This window comes from Haliotis asinina, chromosome 14 (assembly GCF_037392515.1).
Source record: "Haliotis asinina isolate JCU_RB_2024 chromosome 14, JCU_Hal_asi_v2, whole genome shotgun sequence".
NCBI lineage: Eukaryota > Metazoa > Mollusca > Gastropoda > Lepetellida > Haliotidae > Haliotis > Haliotis asinina.
This window is the reverse complement of record NC_090293.1, coordinates 51,462,816-51,481,430: the sequence shown is the minus strand read 5'-3', so window position 1 is coordinate 51,481,430 and position 18,615 is coordinate 51,462,816. Positions and strand designations below refer to the sequence as shown.

At 38.8% G+C, this 18,615-nt stretch overlaps 2 protein-coding genes across 2 annotated transcripts in view; both read right to left on the bottom strand.

Moving 5' to 3' along the window:
- Nucleotides 1–12,237, bottom strand: part of LOC137262219 (calcineurin-binding protein cabin-1-like) — a 37,584-nt gene extending 25,347 nt beyond the window's left edge. Inside the window, exons 1-10 of the mRNA XM_067800012.1 lie at nucleotides 12,069–12,237; nucleotides 11,182–11,268; nucleotides 6,015–6,128; nucleotides 5,041–5,178; nucleotides 4,605–4,706; nucleotides 3,725–3,803; nucleotides 3,261–3,390; nucleotides 1,835–1,883; nucleotides 1,225–1,325; nucleotides 468–534 (exon numbers count right to left, since the gene is read on the bottom strand). Of these exons, the coding sequence (XP_067656113.1) occupies nucleotides 468–534; nucleotides 1,225–1,325; nucleotides 1,835–1,883; nucleotides 3,261–3,390; nucleotides 3,725–3,803; nucleotides 4,605–4,706; nucleotides 5,041–5,178; nucleotides 6,015–6,128; nucleotides 11,182–11,268; nucleotides 12,069–12,071 (870 nt within the window). The 5' untranslated portion in view covers nucleotides 12,072–12,237. The remainder of the gene's footprint in view (nucleotides 1–467; nucleotides 535–1,224; nucleotides 1,326–1,834; nucleotides 1,884–3,260; nucleotides 3,391–3,724; nucleotides 3,804–4,604; nucleotides 4,707–5,040; nucleotides 5,179–6,014; nucleotides 6,129–11,181; nucleotides 11,269–12,068) is intronic.
- Nucleotides 12,238–17,418: 5,181 nt separating this feature from the next.
- LOC137262221 (SCO-spondin-like) overlaps nucleotides 17,419–18,615 on the bottom strand; it is a 33,903-nt gene continuing 32,706 nt past the window's right edge. The window contains exon 29 of the mRNA XM_067800014.1: nucleotides 17,419–17,766. Within this exon, the coding sequence (XP_067656115.1) occupies nucleotides 17,699–17,766 (68 nt within the window). The 3' untranslated portion in view covers nucleotides 17,419–17,698. The remainder of the gene's footprint in view (nucleotides 17,767–18,615) is intronic.

The window sequence follows — 18,615 nt, the reverse complement described above, 5'->3', positions numbered from 1 at the left end:
TGCAAACATAAAGTCTTAACAAACACCATCATCATTGATATATGCAGTTGGGATGTAATGACATGTGTGAACCTGACCGCGAGCGAGCCTGACCATGTGATTCCCATAGTTGTCTCTTACAACAATCATAGCTTGTTGAAGACGAATTCTTAAGCGGGTCTTCATGAGTTTGATCAGGTGTAACCTGCCCTGATAGTCCAGAGATCAAATGAATGAAATAAGCTACAATAACTTGAACATGTCTCTAGGGAACAGACTGACTGGTTCATAAACTTAATGAAAGAAGGAGATTCCAGTAAGCAACTCGACCTCTGATAATTGTAATTGAACATAATTACATTTCATACAAAACCAATCAGAAAATTCTGTTAATTTGCACAATTCGCTGGTATTATCTTTAACATGAATTGATGTATATCAATGAGCATTACAAATTAATATCACAGTTGTAAAAACAAGCTGCTCACCAATGGAGGGTCTGCACGTGTAGCATGGTTGTAGAGAGCTATCAGCGCCTCCCCAACTGACTTCCACCTGTCAGAAAAAAAACCCAAACATCATCAATTACCTTACAACTCTCTTTGATATATCCACATAGTATGTGCAGTGGAAAATCAGTGGAAACACCCACTCCCTCACTCCACATCGTAAAATACAGATACAGCAAGCTACAATATATATTTTTTTAAAAGTCTAATCAGCATTTTACTGACACAAACAGACCTTAAAAACGTGATTACTATAAACATATTACTATAAACGCAACAGCTGACATTGTAACTATTGGCAGATTGAGCATATTTTTATGCCACGTTCCAGTAAGATTATGGCAGGAGACTCAAGCAACTAGCATCACGGATTGTACCAAATGATGGTCTTCGGCAAACAAACAATTTAACCATTAGGTTACCCTGCCACTGTGAGTTATAATCAACTAACAGCATTAAACAAGATCTTTCACATATACAAATATCATGGTTGTTTTGCTTAACGATGCACTCAGCAACATTCCAACTATATGGTCTGTAAACAATCGAGTCTGCACCAGACAATCCTGTCAACAACATCATGAGCACGTGTGTCAGCCAACTCAGAAAGCCTGCCCCCTGATCCTGTTAGTTGCCTCTTCTGACATACATGGGTACAGACCGTATCACATGCATAGATGGATCACATGGCCCTTGCATTTGATTCAAGTTTTATGTAAGTTATCAGTTTCATTACGTGTTTGATGCAATCTTCTCAGGAAACTTGATGACAGGGGGTGGAGGTTTCTTGGCAAGCTCTCGCTTCTTCCTCCGCATGGCTAGAGCTTCTTCCACATACTGCAAGTGACCAAGAGGAGGAGATAAGCAACTGAGCAGTTCAACTACGGATTATAAAGAAGACTTAAATTTAGAATCAACATTTTCATCAAGAGGTTGTAGGATTCATGCTATTCCAAATAGAATAATTCCTCAGAATCAAAGCATTCCAAACAACAATGATTGTAGGCAGTGACTTCAAGTACTGACAACAGATTCTGCCCCAGAATTCCAACATAGCAAATGCCTGACTGTCATTTCAGTTCAGTTTTATGCCTCACTCAGCAATATTCCAACTGTTTGACATGATGGAGTCTGGACCAGAAAACCCAGTGACTGATATCCTGAGCATTGGTCTAGTCACTTGGGATACAATGGCATGTGTCAACCATGTAGTGAGCCTGACCACCCAATCCCATTAACCACCCCTTACGGGAAGCATGGTTTACTGAAGACCAATTTTGACAGGTCCATAAATTATGTGAAAAGTGTCAGTACAACAGACAATTTGTAATAACAGTTATCGGTACCTCTTCTGCATCCTCTTTGTCCAGCTTCAGGGTGAAGATTATAGGGTCACTGTTGGGTGAATCACAGAAATATTTATATGTAGGCTGCCTGCTGGCTTCACTTGAGTGATTTATTGTCTCCATAAAATCACAGAGTGTTTTTAATGAAGCTATAACTATGTATGGAAAAGGTATGAAAGTGTAGCATTGACCTCAGATTTTTAACTTGAAAGGAAACATCATTGTACAGATGTTCAAGGACAATTTTTACTCAGTCACAAGGCACCAACAAGCAAATTCCTGACATGATATGAATAAACATAAACCAACCATAATGTGCAAATATAAAAACCTACTATAACATGCACATATATCCAACCATGACCTGCAAACATAAAGACCATCCACAACGTGCATTCACAAAGACCGACCATAAGGTGCAAATATAAGACCCCCCAATTTGTGTAAACATAAACACTGACCACAATAATGAGGCTAATTAAAGAAATCAAAGGAAATAGTAAAAGAATTAAGATCACAACGTGAAAATGAAACATACAGCTTTATGGATTACAACTTCTTGTTTATTACAATGAGCGAAGTTTTGATGTCGATTCTTACATCGTTTTCAACCTAAATGTGAATACAACCAAATAGTGAGAAGCTTATATACATGGAATGTTCTGACCAACAGTGGATTAACTTTAACAACAGCATGTGATATATATAGGTGAAACTTCCTGCCCTGTTGACATCCGCATAAAAGAACACAAATCCTCTACAGCCAAGGCAGGCAGCAAATCGGCCCTCTCAGACCATCAACAAAAATTCCCCAGTCATCGCATCAAGTTCGACAAATTTGAAGTCCTTTCAACCCAAAATCAGGACTTCGCAAAAAGGAAACTGTTGAAAGCCATCGAAATCCGCCACCACAAACCTTTGATCAATGGAGACCAAGGATACTACATACCATCGGCCCATGAAAAACTGATCAAACCATAGACTATTTAAGCACTGTGTCTGTTTGTTGTTACTACTACTCCCACTCATTGGCTTCATCACTTGTTCTTATTGTTGTTTTACCTCCCTACTGGCCTCCTCCAATTATGTACCACTTGTTTACTCTATCACATGCTGTTGTTAAAGTTAATCTGCTGTTTGTCACAACATTCCATCTATAAGCTTCTCATTATTTGGTTGTATTCACATTTAGCTTGGAAACGATGTAACAATCTTCATCGAAACGTCGCTCAAGAAGTTGTGATCCATAAAGCTGTATGTTTCATTTCTTGACTCACCAACTTCTAGAATGCCCATTAAAGAATCACAATGTGAAGAGAAGCAGGTCATCGTAGTAACAGAATTGGGACAACAAGGGATGAGAATTTATTGATAATAATTGTTTGATGAGACTTTGGAATCCACAAAAACACAGCATACTGCTCACCAGTACATGAACATGTCCTTGGAGTCTTGTTGGAGGGAAGGCTGTTCTCGGAACATCGCCTCTCTCAGGGCAATCCCCTTCTCATAGTGACAGTCCTTCTCTAGAGCCTTGGCAATGTAGTACAGGCACCCTGTAACATCATCATCATCATCATCATCATCATGAACGTGGATATCATAACAGTAAACCTGTCTATTATGATGTTTAGTGAGTGAATTAGTGAGTCGGTGAGTATGGTTTTACAATGCTTTTAGCAATATTCCAGCAATATGATAGCAGGTACAATAGAAATGGGCTTCACACATTGTACCCATGTGGGCAATCAAACCAGGGTCTTCAATGTAATAACCACACACTTTGCCCATAAGGCTAATCAACTGCCCCCTAATCACTACTGACAAGGATTAGGCAATACCAAGAACACAGAGGTGTATTTGGTACACACACTACAGATCAACACTTACGCCAATAATCATTCAAGGCATATGATACCGGGATCACGTGATCCAAGCATGGCCAGTGACTGGGATTGCACTGCAGGCCCTGCAATAAATGCAACAATATTAAAGCTTAACTTCCACAGATCAGACATAAAACTAAATTGCTTCCATTTAACAAGATGAGAAATGGTAAATGTCAAGCCTACAAAATGGATTCCATGCCAACAGGAAGAATTAAGATTCCACTTCCAATAGTCAAGCTAATCATGTTACACAAACATTAGAATTCAAAACACATCAGCATCACTGATATATGAGCACAGACGTTTACACTTTCTCACCAGGAAATCAGCTCACACAATGTTCCTATGATGAATTATTATGTTGAAGCTAACAAGTTACTTACACTAGGTGCGACCTGTTGGGAAATGTTACTTGCACCAGCTGAAATTAACTTGAAAATGTGGAACCTGTTTTAGGGCTACATAACACCCTGTCTATATAATGGCAACTGGTAAGTAACTGAATCCTGTGATAGCTAAAGTGATCCATGACATTAGGATATCAGCGTTATACAAATGTTATTATGTATGCATCAGTGAATCGAATGAAGAGTAGTTTTAAAGTTATGTCAAGGTCTTTCAACTTGACATGAGGAAATCAAAGCATGGCACTTTGATAAAACGAAGAAACATGATCAGTGTGTTGTCAGTCCTAGAAACATTATCTAGGAAAACCTGGTTGGTACACAAGTACACATAAACTCATATCATTCCCAGGGGACTCAACTCAGCACTACAAATTGGGCTACATTATACAACTGGGCAATCCATGTGAATTATTTAACCTGAAATCCCTTCACAATTAAACTGGGGTCTATTTCATAGAAAAATATCATATGTACCTGTTCAAAAGCAAGCCTAGAGAGTGAGTAGTCATGTATCTTCAAGCCGATAGTGCCTATCTTGTACCATACAGTCACCTCACTGGAGTCGATCTTCACTGCCTGAAAACGCAAACTTGAAATGTATACGTTAAGAAGAATCATTTGCATATGAAACTACAGTCAAGTCTTGTTATCCGAACCTCCGTTAATCTGACAATCATCTTTATGCAACACTTTTGTTGGTAACAAATCGAATAAACATAATTAAGTGTCATTTATTTTGTCCGACATCCTAGTTAATCTGACAATTTCCTATGCAACGGACAGTGTCAGATTAATGAGACTTGACCGTACTTTGTCTATGACACGTTGTGTGGTAACGTCAATGAAAAGCAAATTTCAAACAATTTGGATGGAAAGAAATGACTTTATAAGAGTTCTAATACAATTTTACCTCCAGGTATGACTTCATGGCAGCTTGTAGGTCGCCCCTCTCTGCAGCAATGGCCGCCAGGTTCTTATGGATGGAGTACAGCAGCTGAAGGCCGGGATGGACCACATTGTCAAGTTCCTCCTCCACGATACGGGCAGCCTGGGGTCATGGACATACAGGGGTCAGTAAGGCTTTACAAAACTTGGATGCATGTTTCAGTTATAGCTTGTCATGTCGCTATACCACAATAGGAGAAAACCACACAGTGAGAAAATTAAGTTTTATGCCACAGTCAGCAATATTTCATCATTATGGTGGCAGTGTGTAATTAGTCGAGTCTGGACTGGACAATCCAGTGATCAACAGCATGAGCATCGATTTGTGTAATTAGGGTACTGTCACATGTGTCAACAAAGTCTAACCACCCAGTCTTGTTAGGTGGGTATTATGACAAGTACGGATTGCTGAAGGTCAATTCATAATGGGATCTTCAACTTCAAGGAGAGAAGTCTAAAGCATGGGTATCTTACCATCCTGAAATAGTGAGGTTCAACAAGGAGTGGAACTTTGACTAGGTTTTCAGCTGAGGGCGCAACAAGAGGTTTGACAACGGGTGCAACAAGAGGTTAGACAAATGGAGCAACAAGGGGTTCAACAAAGGGTGCAACTAGGAGTTCAACTTGAGTTAAACTAGTGAGTGTGCAAATAGGGGTTCAGGTTTTAACTAGAGTTCTGCTGAGGTTCCAGCTAATGGTTCAATTGAGGGTGTAACATGTACAGTCAGACAAATATTTGGCCAAACGGTCACTTCAGTAAAGTCAATAGATTAAAACACTGAAGTCAAAAACAGTTACGATTGTTTTCTAGTTACACTCATCTGAATTTTGTATGATAAACCCCATAGTCAGGATCAGTGATTGTTTCATTCTATCCCGATGTTCATAACATCAATCACTGGTTTGTCTATTTACATGCTACCATCATGCATGACATACCTCTATCAGGAAGTCATGAGACACAAGATCCTGAAATGTCCGTTCTGCTCCACTCACATCCCCTTCCTGCTGGAGACTCTGTGCCCGGCTGTAGAGGCTGAAGGCTTCAGCTTCCTGTGAACATGGTAACAGTGAATCAGGGTCTGAGAGAATGTTCAGAGGACCACTTTCTAACTAGTTCATACTCACACTGAGTATCAATTTTTCTTCTCTTGGTATTGAATAAATATTTACTCACAAGGGTCACATCTAATTTTTTAGTGTTTTTTAAACAGAAAATGTCCACGCGCTGCAAAAAACAAAACAATGCAAGCACTAACAGCAGTGATAAACATGTCTCATTAATCCCTAATAGTTCTTTGTGACAGATATTTATCAATTATGATTTAACAGTTCTTGTCAATATGGCTGGAACACTGCCCATGTGATTGTAATTGAACTCACTTTAACTCATTAAGGCCGAGAGCCGCATATATGCGGCAAATTAAATAGCTTCTCACAGCGAGAGCCGCGTATTGGGGGTAATAAAAAGCACCTCTTATTCAGCGAGAGCCGCATATTGGGGGTTATGAAAAGCACCTCTCATTCAGCGAGAGCCGCGTATTGGGGGTTTTACATTTTAAACCCATACTATACCTATAATTTCAATCAAGTTAGCAGTAATGATCAAAGATTAGCCTTTCTTACGAGGGAGGTTACGTTCTGTGTTAATCAGAAGAACTATTAATGTGTTTTGATAACAATTGCTTGCAATGTCGGGGGCTTATACAGGCAAATGAACACATGTCTGCGAGAAAGGGGATTATGAGATGTTGTTACAGGAGGTACGTGTTTGTTACTCATCACTGGGAGTGAATACTAAGATACTATGTCTCCACATTGATTGAATTAACGGTGACAAGGTTACAAAACCTTCTTCTAAATTAAATCATTCATTCGTTGTAATAGTTGATATAACAAATCGTAGACATAAATAGCAATACTGTATTACACTCATGTTCGTGTAGATTTGAAATAAACCAAGTTACTAATTTAGACCTAATTCATTTGCGACTATTGATTTTTAAAGTTGACAATAATACATAATCGAATATGAAGTGATAACTCTTGCATCTACTCATAATATACATATATAGTACACATAAACCATACAAAGGTAACTGGGGTATTTTGTTCAAGATGTTTCATGCTTATTTTAAACATGATTTTTCAAAGCAATTTACATAAACATTGTGTAAGAAACGTTTGTATTTGATCTCTGTAATTATCTGATCCAGTGTAATTATCACGTGTATCAGATCTATTGTCAATAAAAGGAGGATAATATATCAGTTACGGAATTGATGCGTGTAATCATTCAATCAGACAACACTAAATGAGATATGTGAACACCTCTTTCAACCTCAAAATAACAGCCTCTGGACGAATGCATGTCCAGGTAAACTTTTGTCCCGTGACAAGTGTAAAACAAACTAATGTGCTGTTACATCATTGGACAACCTGTTTTGTGGAGTCACGCCCATTGTCAATCTTCTGAACCTCGTTTGCTTTCAAAACCAATATAAGTATGCCCATCTTCATAAATATTTGGGGAGATTCAACTTCAAGTGTATACATCACAATAAATCAGTATCGTGTTACTTTTTTAAATTCTATAATACATGTACTTGAATTATTATATTTATTTGCAACAATGTGCCGATTATATAGAAATGTTCAGCAAGCCATTATGTTTGATGTACAAGTAGTGTGCGCAAAAACTATATGCAAATAAATACCATCTCTACTCAATGGTTGGATTGGGTTATCCGGGGTAAAAATAATCGGATTGTAGCGCTTTGAGCGCTTCAAAGAAAAATAAACTCATCAAAGTGCTTGATAGTTCTACGTGTACATTTCAGGCATCCTTACGATTATATATGTTCACGATACTCTAGCTTTTCGTGATAGCTAGAGTTGATAAAGGTGAAATCTAGCATATCGATTGGTCAACAATCTAACCAATAGTCAATCTGTATCCAAGCTGTCTACTGACCGAACGTACTCTTCAGAAATTTAGCCCACGCCCAATCCCCTGTCATTTCCAATGTGACAGGTATCTCATGATACGATTGGTCATAGATAACAAATCAGGGACTATATTGAACAGTTAAGATACAAAACGACCTATTCGGGAACTTTGATGACGCCCATCCCATGACCCTTTGTCTTACATATGTGCAAGGAATAGCAGTATACAATATGTATGCATGTATGTTCGTGCGATAACGTACATTTTCTGCGTTAAATCTAGATGAACCAAAGCGACAAACTGTGAATCTGTTACATGTAAGGCACAGACTAGCTTATTAGTACTTTCCTTAAAATATTCAGTATACACTAGCAATGTATCAGCGAAAACGCTTCTTTCATAGATTATTAGGCATGTACGTAAATTCGTCTTTACTGCCATTGACATAGATGTTTTGAACAATTTAATCTCACACAATGATATGAGAGGGACATCATTTGGTTTGAGTATGTCTTACATACAAAGAATCCAAACGTGTGAAGAAAGACACACTTACATAATCCCTTACTTTATGTGCTATTGAAAGTTTCTTGACACCTCTCTGTAATTATCACGTGTAGCAACTAATTCCGTTGATCCATCATCAGTAAAAGCAGGATAGCATATTAATAATGGTATTGATACCTTTGTGTATCATCATTCAGACTACAGAAATAAGATTATTTAGCGCTACTTTTGGTCTTGAAACAACAGTCTCCGGTAGAATTTATATGTAGCCACGCCCCTACTCCCTTATTGAACGGACTGTCCCGGGACAAGCGTAAAATAAACGTGTGTAGTTATTTTGTCGGACAACCCATTTGATGGTGCTACGTACGCTTCATTCTCTGTACTGTATATGCACAAATGTCTGGTGAACCTTGATAGCGATACGATATCAGACAATACACAAATTGTTACATGATAGTTAGAATATACAACCAAAACACAACATATCCACTGGTCAACAATACAATAAAAAATAAATGTATCCAATCTGAGTGAACAAACGTGCCCTTCAGAAATTTAGGCCACGCCCCATCACCTTGCCCTTCCTTTTTGACAGGTTCTCACGATACGATTGGTCAAAGTGTCAGCCAATATAATAAGTAACTGAGATATAATGCGTTACATTCGGGATATTTTATCCCATCACATGACGGGAAGCTTTGTTTAGCATCGAGTAATGATAAATGTATCATGCAGTATGTATGTGTATGAATGGTGATGTATATTTGCAGCGTTAAGTTAAGATGAACAAAGTGACAAACTATAAATTTCTATATGCTCCATGTTACTTTCACACCAATTGATACTTTCCTTGAAATAGTCAGTAAGCCCGACCAACGTATTGGCAAAAAATGTAGACGATTATAATGCAAGTTCCTCCCTCTTTTTAAACTCTATTATAAATAATATATTATAATTCAGTCAATACGATGAGAGAGACAGTAGGAATTTGTATATTTGCTCATCTCGTATGTACAAAGACGCGTAGGTGTTGATAAAAAATACAGCACACACTGGCAAATGGGTATAAGAGACACATGTAATAAATTACATGAAATGCTGTAACAGATGTATTCACATCTGCCTCTTTTCCATTTACATCTTTACGACACAATTAAATAATCAGTACTTGTTTGTGAGACTAGACAGTTTCCTGTCATATCCGAGACCTGCCAGGAAAATCAGGCATGATTAGCACTAATTAGCCTCGTCGCAGCAATCAGGCAGTCACCGAGGGGTCCCAGGTGTTGGGCAGTGGAGTGGCTCCAGGGCTTAATGAGTTAATACAGTAGAACATGGATATAGCAAACACGGATATAGCGAACAAACGGATATAGCGAACAAATTTAAAAGTCCCGTCAATGGTCCCTTTTTAATATCATTAAAATTATATGTGAATAACGAACTCGTGAGTAGCGAATTAACAGTTACAGCGGACTGATTTCCTGACCCCAAGCCCAATTAACGACGTGAGTAGCGAACTCACTCAGTGTCAGCTCAGTGTCAACTCAGCGACTTAGCGGTATACATCAACCTTGTGGGCAGTGAATCAACATTGTTTAACCTCGTTGGCGGTGAATCAACATTGTTTAGCCTCGTTGGCGGTGAATCAACATTGTTTGATAGTCATTAATTAATTAACAAAAGAAACACATCGTGTTTAAAAGCTTGACTGATACACAGATCTTCAGTTCGCTCTCGTCGCTATCACCTTTGACACAAAGCTGTTATCGGAAGGGAGGCTTTGTTATTCCTGTGCAAGATGAAGATTCATCAGACGATGAGAGTGACAACATGGTTCTTTCCGATCTCAGACTTATGTGGAGTGAACTGTCAGATAAGGCAGAAGAAATCATAGGCTGATGTCACGCTGGATGACTTCATCAACGCTGACAATGAAATTGTTGTAGCCGAAAGACCTACAGAAGACGAGATTGTGACGTCAGTCAGCCACCAGTTTGCCACACCCACTGTCGCATCTGCTCCCGACTCGGACAGTGAAGATGATGAACCTCGTCCGAAGCCATCATTTGCTCAGGCCAATGCAGCATTAGAGACACTGCGTCATCTGCTTGTGTGTGAAGGATCAGACAATTCTACTTTTGACTCTCTAGCAGATGTATGTGCAGCAGTCAACAAAATGAAATCGGCAGGACGTGGCGTGCAGAGCAAAATTGTGGACTATGTTAAACGCAGTTAAGTGTTATATTGTTGAAATTGTTGTGATTGTTAAACATGTTCTAGATAATGTATTTGAACAATGAAATCAGAATTTTAATGTCAATGTACAAGAATAAAAATATGTAGCCCATGTATATACGTGTCTCTTCATCTCTATAAGCCAATATGGCGGTCAAACGTGAATAACAAACAACGGATATAGCGAACTAAATCCCTTGGTCCCTTGGAGTTCGTTATATCCGTGTTCTACTGTGGTTGCCATAAACTGATTCAAATGTTTGTGCCCCTTATTTGTTTCATAAAATGTAACTTACTTAACCGAAGAAAATTAGTACCCCATTGATGAGACATGCAATGAATTTACAGATCATTAAAACTGTCATTTCCTAGTTAAACAAAGAAACAGTACGTAATATGTCTACAGACCTTGGCCTCCCTTGTGGTGGCGGCATGCTGAGAGTAAGTGGTGTTGTCATCTCCACTGTCACTCTCATTCAAGGCAGCAATACGGAACTGAAATAACAGAAAGGATTAAACAAGAGCTGAAACTTGTCAAATGTCTGTGTTCAATATTAGATGGGACCGAAAACAAATAATTTTTGAAGTACATGAGTATCCCAGAGAATATAATAAATGCATGCAGGCAAAATGACCAGGAAAAGAGATTTTAAATATTTGCCAGTGGGGCACATATGAGGAAGGGGCATCACTCTTTGCTGTTTCCCTCCCCTTCCAGCCACCGCCACTAATGTAGCCACATGTCATGTATGGTGAAAAGATTGTGTTTCTGAGAAATATTATACACAAATGATTGTGCACATCTTTACAAAATGTCAACTGACATTCATGTTTCAGATTAAGAAACTGAAGAGAACATTCAAAGGAATAATACTAAGTGAAGTAACTGTGATCTCAGTCTGTGCAGGTTCCTCTTTTTAGACAAGAAGTAAGAGCTTCGTGGTATAGATTTAGAAAAATAAGATGCTTCAATATACAAACGATTAAACAACTGCGAGTTCTTACAACGCCGGTAAGGTACACATGAACAGAAACTCCAGTTGGCACGACATAACAATTAAACATAGTCAATTCCACGAGATTCGACCTGACAGCCAGACAGGTTTCAGGTAAACAATTGATAGGTTTCAATACATTCAGAGAAGGTGAACATTTGCCACATGAATTACTCTAGCTTATTTTAAGCACCCAGCAGTGACATTTCGCCTCAGCGAATTACCCCTACTTGTACTTAAGTTAGACAACGTCAGTCTGTCTGTTTCGTTTACTTGAAATGACGAAAAATATCTGCAAACCATTTTCTATTTCGTTGACATTCAGCTCCTCCGCCTGCCATTAACACAAAGACTTGTCACAATGAAAAACGTTTCATAACGATGAGGAAAATGCATTCACAACACCACAAAACTACTTCTTTGTTTCTTAGTCGTTTGTCAGTCCCGCGGACTGCGCCATATTGAAAACAGTGTACACTGTAAAAGTAACTTCCTGTTTATGAGTTACGGTGTCGAGTATAAATGCTCCCCATGCAAGAAAGGGCTGCGCGGACCTCGCTACTTTTATTTTTCACCGTTTGATCCTCTGTTCGGAGAATCGGTTTGTTATGATATCATCAATAGATACACACGGATCCGAAATATGAGACATGAGAAATTAGAACTTATTGAAAGTGTTCATTTTTAGTTGGTAAAAGTGGCATTCTGTCTCCAAAAAGTCAACCCAGTCTTTATGGTTTAGTGCGAATTTGGTAGGGCGCTATTAGATATCAGAATTTATGATCGTATGTCGTCTTCTTGGCAAAAACTCTCAACTGCTAAGTCAATCAAACTATCTCATGTTTTATACATATATATCAGTCATGATTATGAACAACAACCTACGGCATACTCTTGGTTGCATTCCATAAATCAATTATTGGACAGATTCGGCTTATCTGAAATAAATATTCTGACCTATTCTGCAAAGTCTCTACTTTCAAAAGCAAAGCAATTCAGATACATCATTTTATTCCAAAATGGCATGAAGATAAACGTTCCAGTTCTAAGGGACTTTGTTATCAACATGATAAAAAAGGGAAATGAAAAGAAACCGCAGATACTAAAGATGAATGATTATCTAAACTATGTAACTGTAATTTAGTTGGTGAGGGATTACATTATCTTTTTGAATATACCTCTCCTATATCCTACAGAAATCCCAAGTGAACCAGTTTATCAACTCTTAACAGGTTTATGTCGCCTTTCGGTTTTACACTTAGCTTGTTCATCACTTTTCACCTCTCATTTATATACATTTTACGTAAATAAGTCATCACCTCGGCCCATCTTTATGTTTATGTACGTTGGGAAATGCTGTATATTCCTTGGTCTTGTACCACTGATGGTGGTTTTTGAGAATAAAGATGTTGAAGCTGACTAAACGACCATTCGTATCACCGAAAATATTTATGTTGGATTCGAATCATTGACATACCATCCTCTAATTTAACAGAAAAAAGTAATGACAAAAAGTTTCCAAATGTTCTCGGTTAGTGTTATAAATGTTCACATTAAGTTTTCGAAATGTTATTTTTCTTATGTTTAAATGGAAGTTGAATTCTCGTGCGGAATACGCTCAGAAACAAATAGTGTCATTGTTCCTAGCCTTGCTCAATAAAAGTGATTTGGAAATCGAGGGCAGTATCCTGTGGCACGTTATAAATGACAGGTGTGCACCCACCAAAAGACAAATTACTGTAATCCTAAATACACGTCTATCGAATTTACCTTTTTCACGAAGGTAAAAACGTACCTTTAATTTTCCCATGTATGTAGAGGCAAGCTAATATCTGTATTGTAAAATTGTGTGTATGAAAGAGTAAGCGAGGTTCTATGTTTCTACATTTCAGCGCCAGGATCTAGAAATGGTCTTAACGTGGTTACTGGAAAAAAAAAAAAACTCTACCTAAAGTAAAGTCATTTTTTTTCTCCAGTTTGTTGAACCAACAACGTCGAGGTTTTAGACACAGGCTAGAACTGGTACAGTTAGATCAACTGTTTACCGTTAACATTTATCCCGTTTTCTGATTCTTGCAGTTCGAGATACGTGAAGGTCCATGTTAGATCTGACCTTCAGTGGCCCATGTTTATTGTGTAGATAGGATGATCAGGCTCGATGCCTTGGTTGACCTATGTCATTGAGTCCCAACTGAGATCGACGCTCATGTTGTTGATCAGTGGATCGTTTGGTCCAATGAAACTCATTTATTTACGGAACAGTTGTGTTGCCGGATGGTGATAAAGAGAAATGGTGCCTATCTTGCAAAATTTGCTAACGCTATACTCCCTGTCCAAATTGAAAGTTCGTGTCCCCCTACTGTCTTTACACAGCATTATGTTAACAAGTTTGTGATAACCCGGACAGAGAGATGGTGATTTTACGTGCGCATCGATTTCTGACTTGCTAAATGCTTCTGTTTGGGCCTCAAAAGGTATATTGTGTTTGTATATTTCTGGATATAGTTGATAGTACAAGAGACCAGCAATAGTAATTTTTTTTCAGAAATTGTCTCCGTTTCCGTATGAAAATGGCAGACGGTACACCGAATACTGAAAACTGAATTACTGGATACTGTATACTCGAGGGCGATCTGGAAAGGGTATGATTTTATTGTCAAATAATGTACGGAATTGACTGAATTCTCACAATAGATGGCTGCTTCATTAATGAACAATCATTAAAAAATAGGTTAACGTTATTTTTCAGACTTTCCGGATCCTATCCAGATTGTTATTGCACATAAGTATAACATGGTGCAAATTGATACTTTGAAGTGATGACTAATACAATCATGTACATACAGTTCTTGGAGTCTTTAAGTCATGACTTTTCAGTTAGCGAAATGTCTTTTCTAAGAAGTATACACGTGTTCAGCTATTGACAACTTCGGAGATATGTTCCACCGTCAAGTGTTTCAAACACCAGAACAGTAGTTCCAGAATCGTTTGTGTTCGATTATGGGAAATGTGATCGATAGCGTGGTCGTTTGATAACTGCAACCAATCTTCGATTATTAAATTTCATTTAATCGGAAGACCGCCATTTGTCTACTCTAAGGTATGGTGTGTTCCACGTTCTCTGTAAACGTACTTGTTAACAGTGCAAATGCAAAACGACATGCTGAGATAGAGACGTGTAGGAATGCAAATGTGATCCGTTCTCTCTGAACACGTTCAAGGTCGAAACAAATGGTTCACATTATGCCATCTAGACAAAAGCATAGTCTCTGAATACATACACTTGATCGAATAAAGTCCTTGTGAATTGAAATGGAGAACCAGTAGGGAGATACACCTGTGCAAATATAAACTTGACTTCACTCAAACCTTTGTCTTAAAAGCTACAAGCACAGGGGAAAATAATGCGGTTGAGCAACTGTGAGTTGAGACCTAGGTGAGGTGACGTGAAATGGTGATATGGGCTTTAACGTCGCATTAAGAATATTTCACACATATGACGACGTGCACGAGTGTGCATGTGTGATTGCTTGCACTAGTTCAGCTCACTGAGATACCATGCCGCAGATACCATGCCGCAGTTATACGGACTCCGGGCCGACCCGTCCATGCTCTTCCTATTAATGCCACGTGCCAAACGGAAAACGACAAGCCTATTTGTATGATGCACCGGTGATAGAACCCACGACCTTTCACTCCCCAGGAGGACGCTCTAACCACTACACTAAGGAGTGAGGAACTTTGAGACATTCTAGGTGTCATCGTTGTTTGACAGCAGATTGTATGGCTTAGATTCCATCACAGACCGCCATCATAAAATAATGTAGCATTGCTGGGTGCACAAGCACTGAATATATCGCCAGTCTTCTGATAAAAAGAATATCGTCTTCATCCTTGGCAGTAAAGTAGAACAAGCAGTATGAAAACATATTCTTTATTGTGAAAAGTAAAAAGGCATGACACACAATAGTACATACACAGGGCTGATTCAACTCCAACTAGTCAAACATTCTCACCAGCAGGAGTAATATTGATGATGGAAGAACTGAATGCTGAAAACATTATTAATAATATGTATTGAGTATTATGGCACGATCCATTTAATACGATTAGCTACTTACTAACAACAAACGAATTCATTCACATATTGGTTCAGATTCATACAAATATGGATAGGTTCTTTAATACACACCCTAACGCACAAACGCGCACGCACTCTCCCACACACACATCACCACGTAAAAGCACCAACTGGATACACTAAAGTCAAATGCACTAACGACGTATCACATAGTAAATACAACTGCATGTTTACGCTTCCACACCCGTGTGCTACTGTACACGCACGCACGCACGCACGCACGCACGCACGCACGCACGCACACACGCACGCACACACACACACAGGCACTGCTGGATAATGTACAGTTACGTCCCTTGGGTACGCCAGAAACCCGTGCTAAAGCATAAAAATTTCAGTTAGGGTCCCAGAATCCTTGTTCATGTCTCCTGGCTTGCCAGCCTCTCACCCAGGGGTTCCGTCAAAGTGGTACAAATCCCACACCTGTATCACTTAGGAATTGTATCCCACTTTTACCAGACACACCGTTAAATAGCTGTTCAATAACCGTTACGCCAAACCCACTCATTCATACTTTGATGGAGTATTTGTATTTATTAAACGCATTTGTAGTGATACAAAATATATAAATATATTAACCATATCACACTAGTAAAAACCACATCGTTAATGTATCACTGATCTAATGTTAACATGTACAACGGAACAGGGTAAATGTGAAACATCCCAGGGGTGAAAATTAATATCATACGGTCTCATAACATTACACAGTGATATAGTCTAAATCGGTGGCTGCCAGTACATTTGGGATATCATGTCTCTATAAGGCACCTTTAGATACTTGAACTTGCATAAGGTTCTGTTGTCGAGTACAAGCTACAGTGGTATGAAGTCATACCAGGGGCTCTTATTTCTGCAAACATACTTCCAGCGGGTTTCTCCGCCTATATTTCAGACACGTTGATTTTCTGTGATATCCACAGAATGCGAGATATAAACAGGCCACCGTGACGGGCTTAGCTATTTCTATTACGGTAGAGTTTTCGAGGAATATTGAATCGAAAAATTGATTGGCAAGAAAACGAGCCCAATTCATCCTCTCTCTGTCGAACTCGATAACTCTCGAACTCGAACTCTCGAACTCGAAACCGATCACCTCTGAACGAGTCTGTTTGACGTCACCAGGACTCCAACCTTATATAACGTTGTAGAAAATAACGTATTTTCTGAATACCCACTTCAAACGTTTCGATGAGTGTATATCATGTTATTAAGGTGAATGGAAAAGCCTTGTGTGTATGATGAATGTTAAGATAAAACTGCTGTTGATTAATGTAGTTGAGACACAGGTTCGTGCTCTTGTCTGTTAATGTTACAGTATACGTTTTATTAGTAGTACGAAATATTTAGGGGCTGGGACGATACTCTGCATTAATTATAAATATACAATCAGTTATGCCTTATACTTTTGTCTCTCTCTCTCTCTCTCTCTCTCTCTCTATATATATATATATATATATACATACAGACCCTAAATATATATCAATCAGTTATGCCATATATTTTGGTACATATTCAGGCACCCACCCCCACCCCACTCCACCCCACCCGGCCAACCCCACCCAGAATATCATATCACATGAAGGTCACTCATAATTCCCGCAATATTGCAACGACACTTACATTGTAGGAAGCAAGTCCCATACACAATATATCCACTGCTGGGTTCTACATGGCAGTGTAGCGGATGGGAAATCGGTTTGTTATTTCTTTAAAGGGAGGGTCACACGTGTCCCTTCAGTCTAATCCTCTTCATCCCTTTGTCTTGTTCATCATCTTGAAGTAGATTTTACATCAGACACAGGCTGACCGCAGCTCCCATCAGCACCATCACAATCGTTCCAGTCGTTTTTGGAGCTGTAGAAGAGGACTAGTTAGTTTCTGTACAATACAACAGGATGTGTATGTGGCGCACATACCCATTCGACTAGTACATGCTCAGTATGCACAAAGTATAGCACTTCTCCAATACAAAGAAATACCTCACTAATTTTGTTATTGGAGACACCCAGAGCCCAGGTTGTCTGGTTGTTGTTTATAGCCACTCTCAGCAATATCCCAGCTATATGGCCGCTGTTTGTAAATAATGGAGTCTGGACCAGACAATCCGGTGATCAACAGCTTAAACATCGATCTATGGGACGAGGGACGAGCACATTTCTATTTTGTTCTCTGAGAAGTAAAGCTTGGGAAGTTTAGGACCTGTTAATAAATTGTAGATTCTTGCATACACTCATTCTTATAGTGGACAAATGGATGATTGTGACACGGCCAAGTCAAACTTTTTTTTTTGAAATGGCAATAAAAATATGCTATGCGTACAAATAAAGTGACGCGCCGATGCCAGAGAAATATTTCACTTTTCTATTTAACCTATTTAAACACAACCAAAAGAACATTCTGGGTACTCCAAGGATCAAGTGACATGTTATGTACAAAATCCACCCCAGTGAGGGTGGTGGGGTAACCTTGTAGTTAAACCGTCCGCTCGTCACGGGAAAGACCGGACTTAAATTATAATGCTTATAAATAATAATGAGTGAAGAGCATTTCTAGTTTTCCCCGCTGAGATATTGCTGGAATATTTCTCAAATCAGCCAAAACGTCAATCACTCACACGACTAGACACGTTGAGGTAATTTCAAAATATATGTGCAAACTATAACCAGTCGCAATCTACCCTGTATAATTTTGTCAGCGAGATTT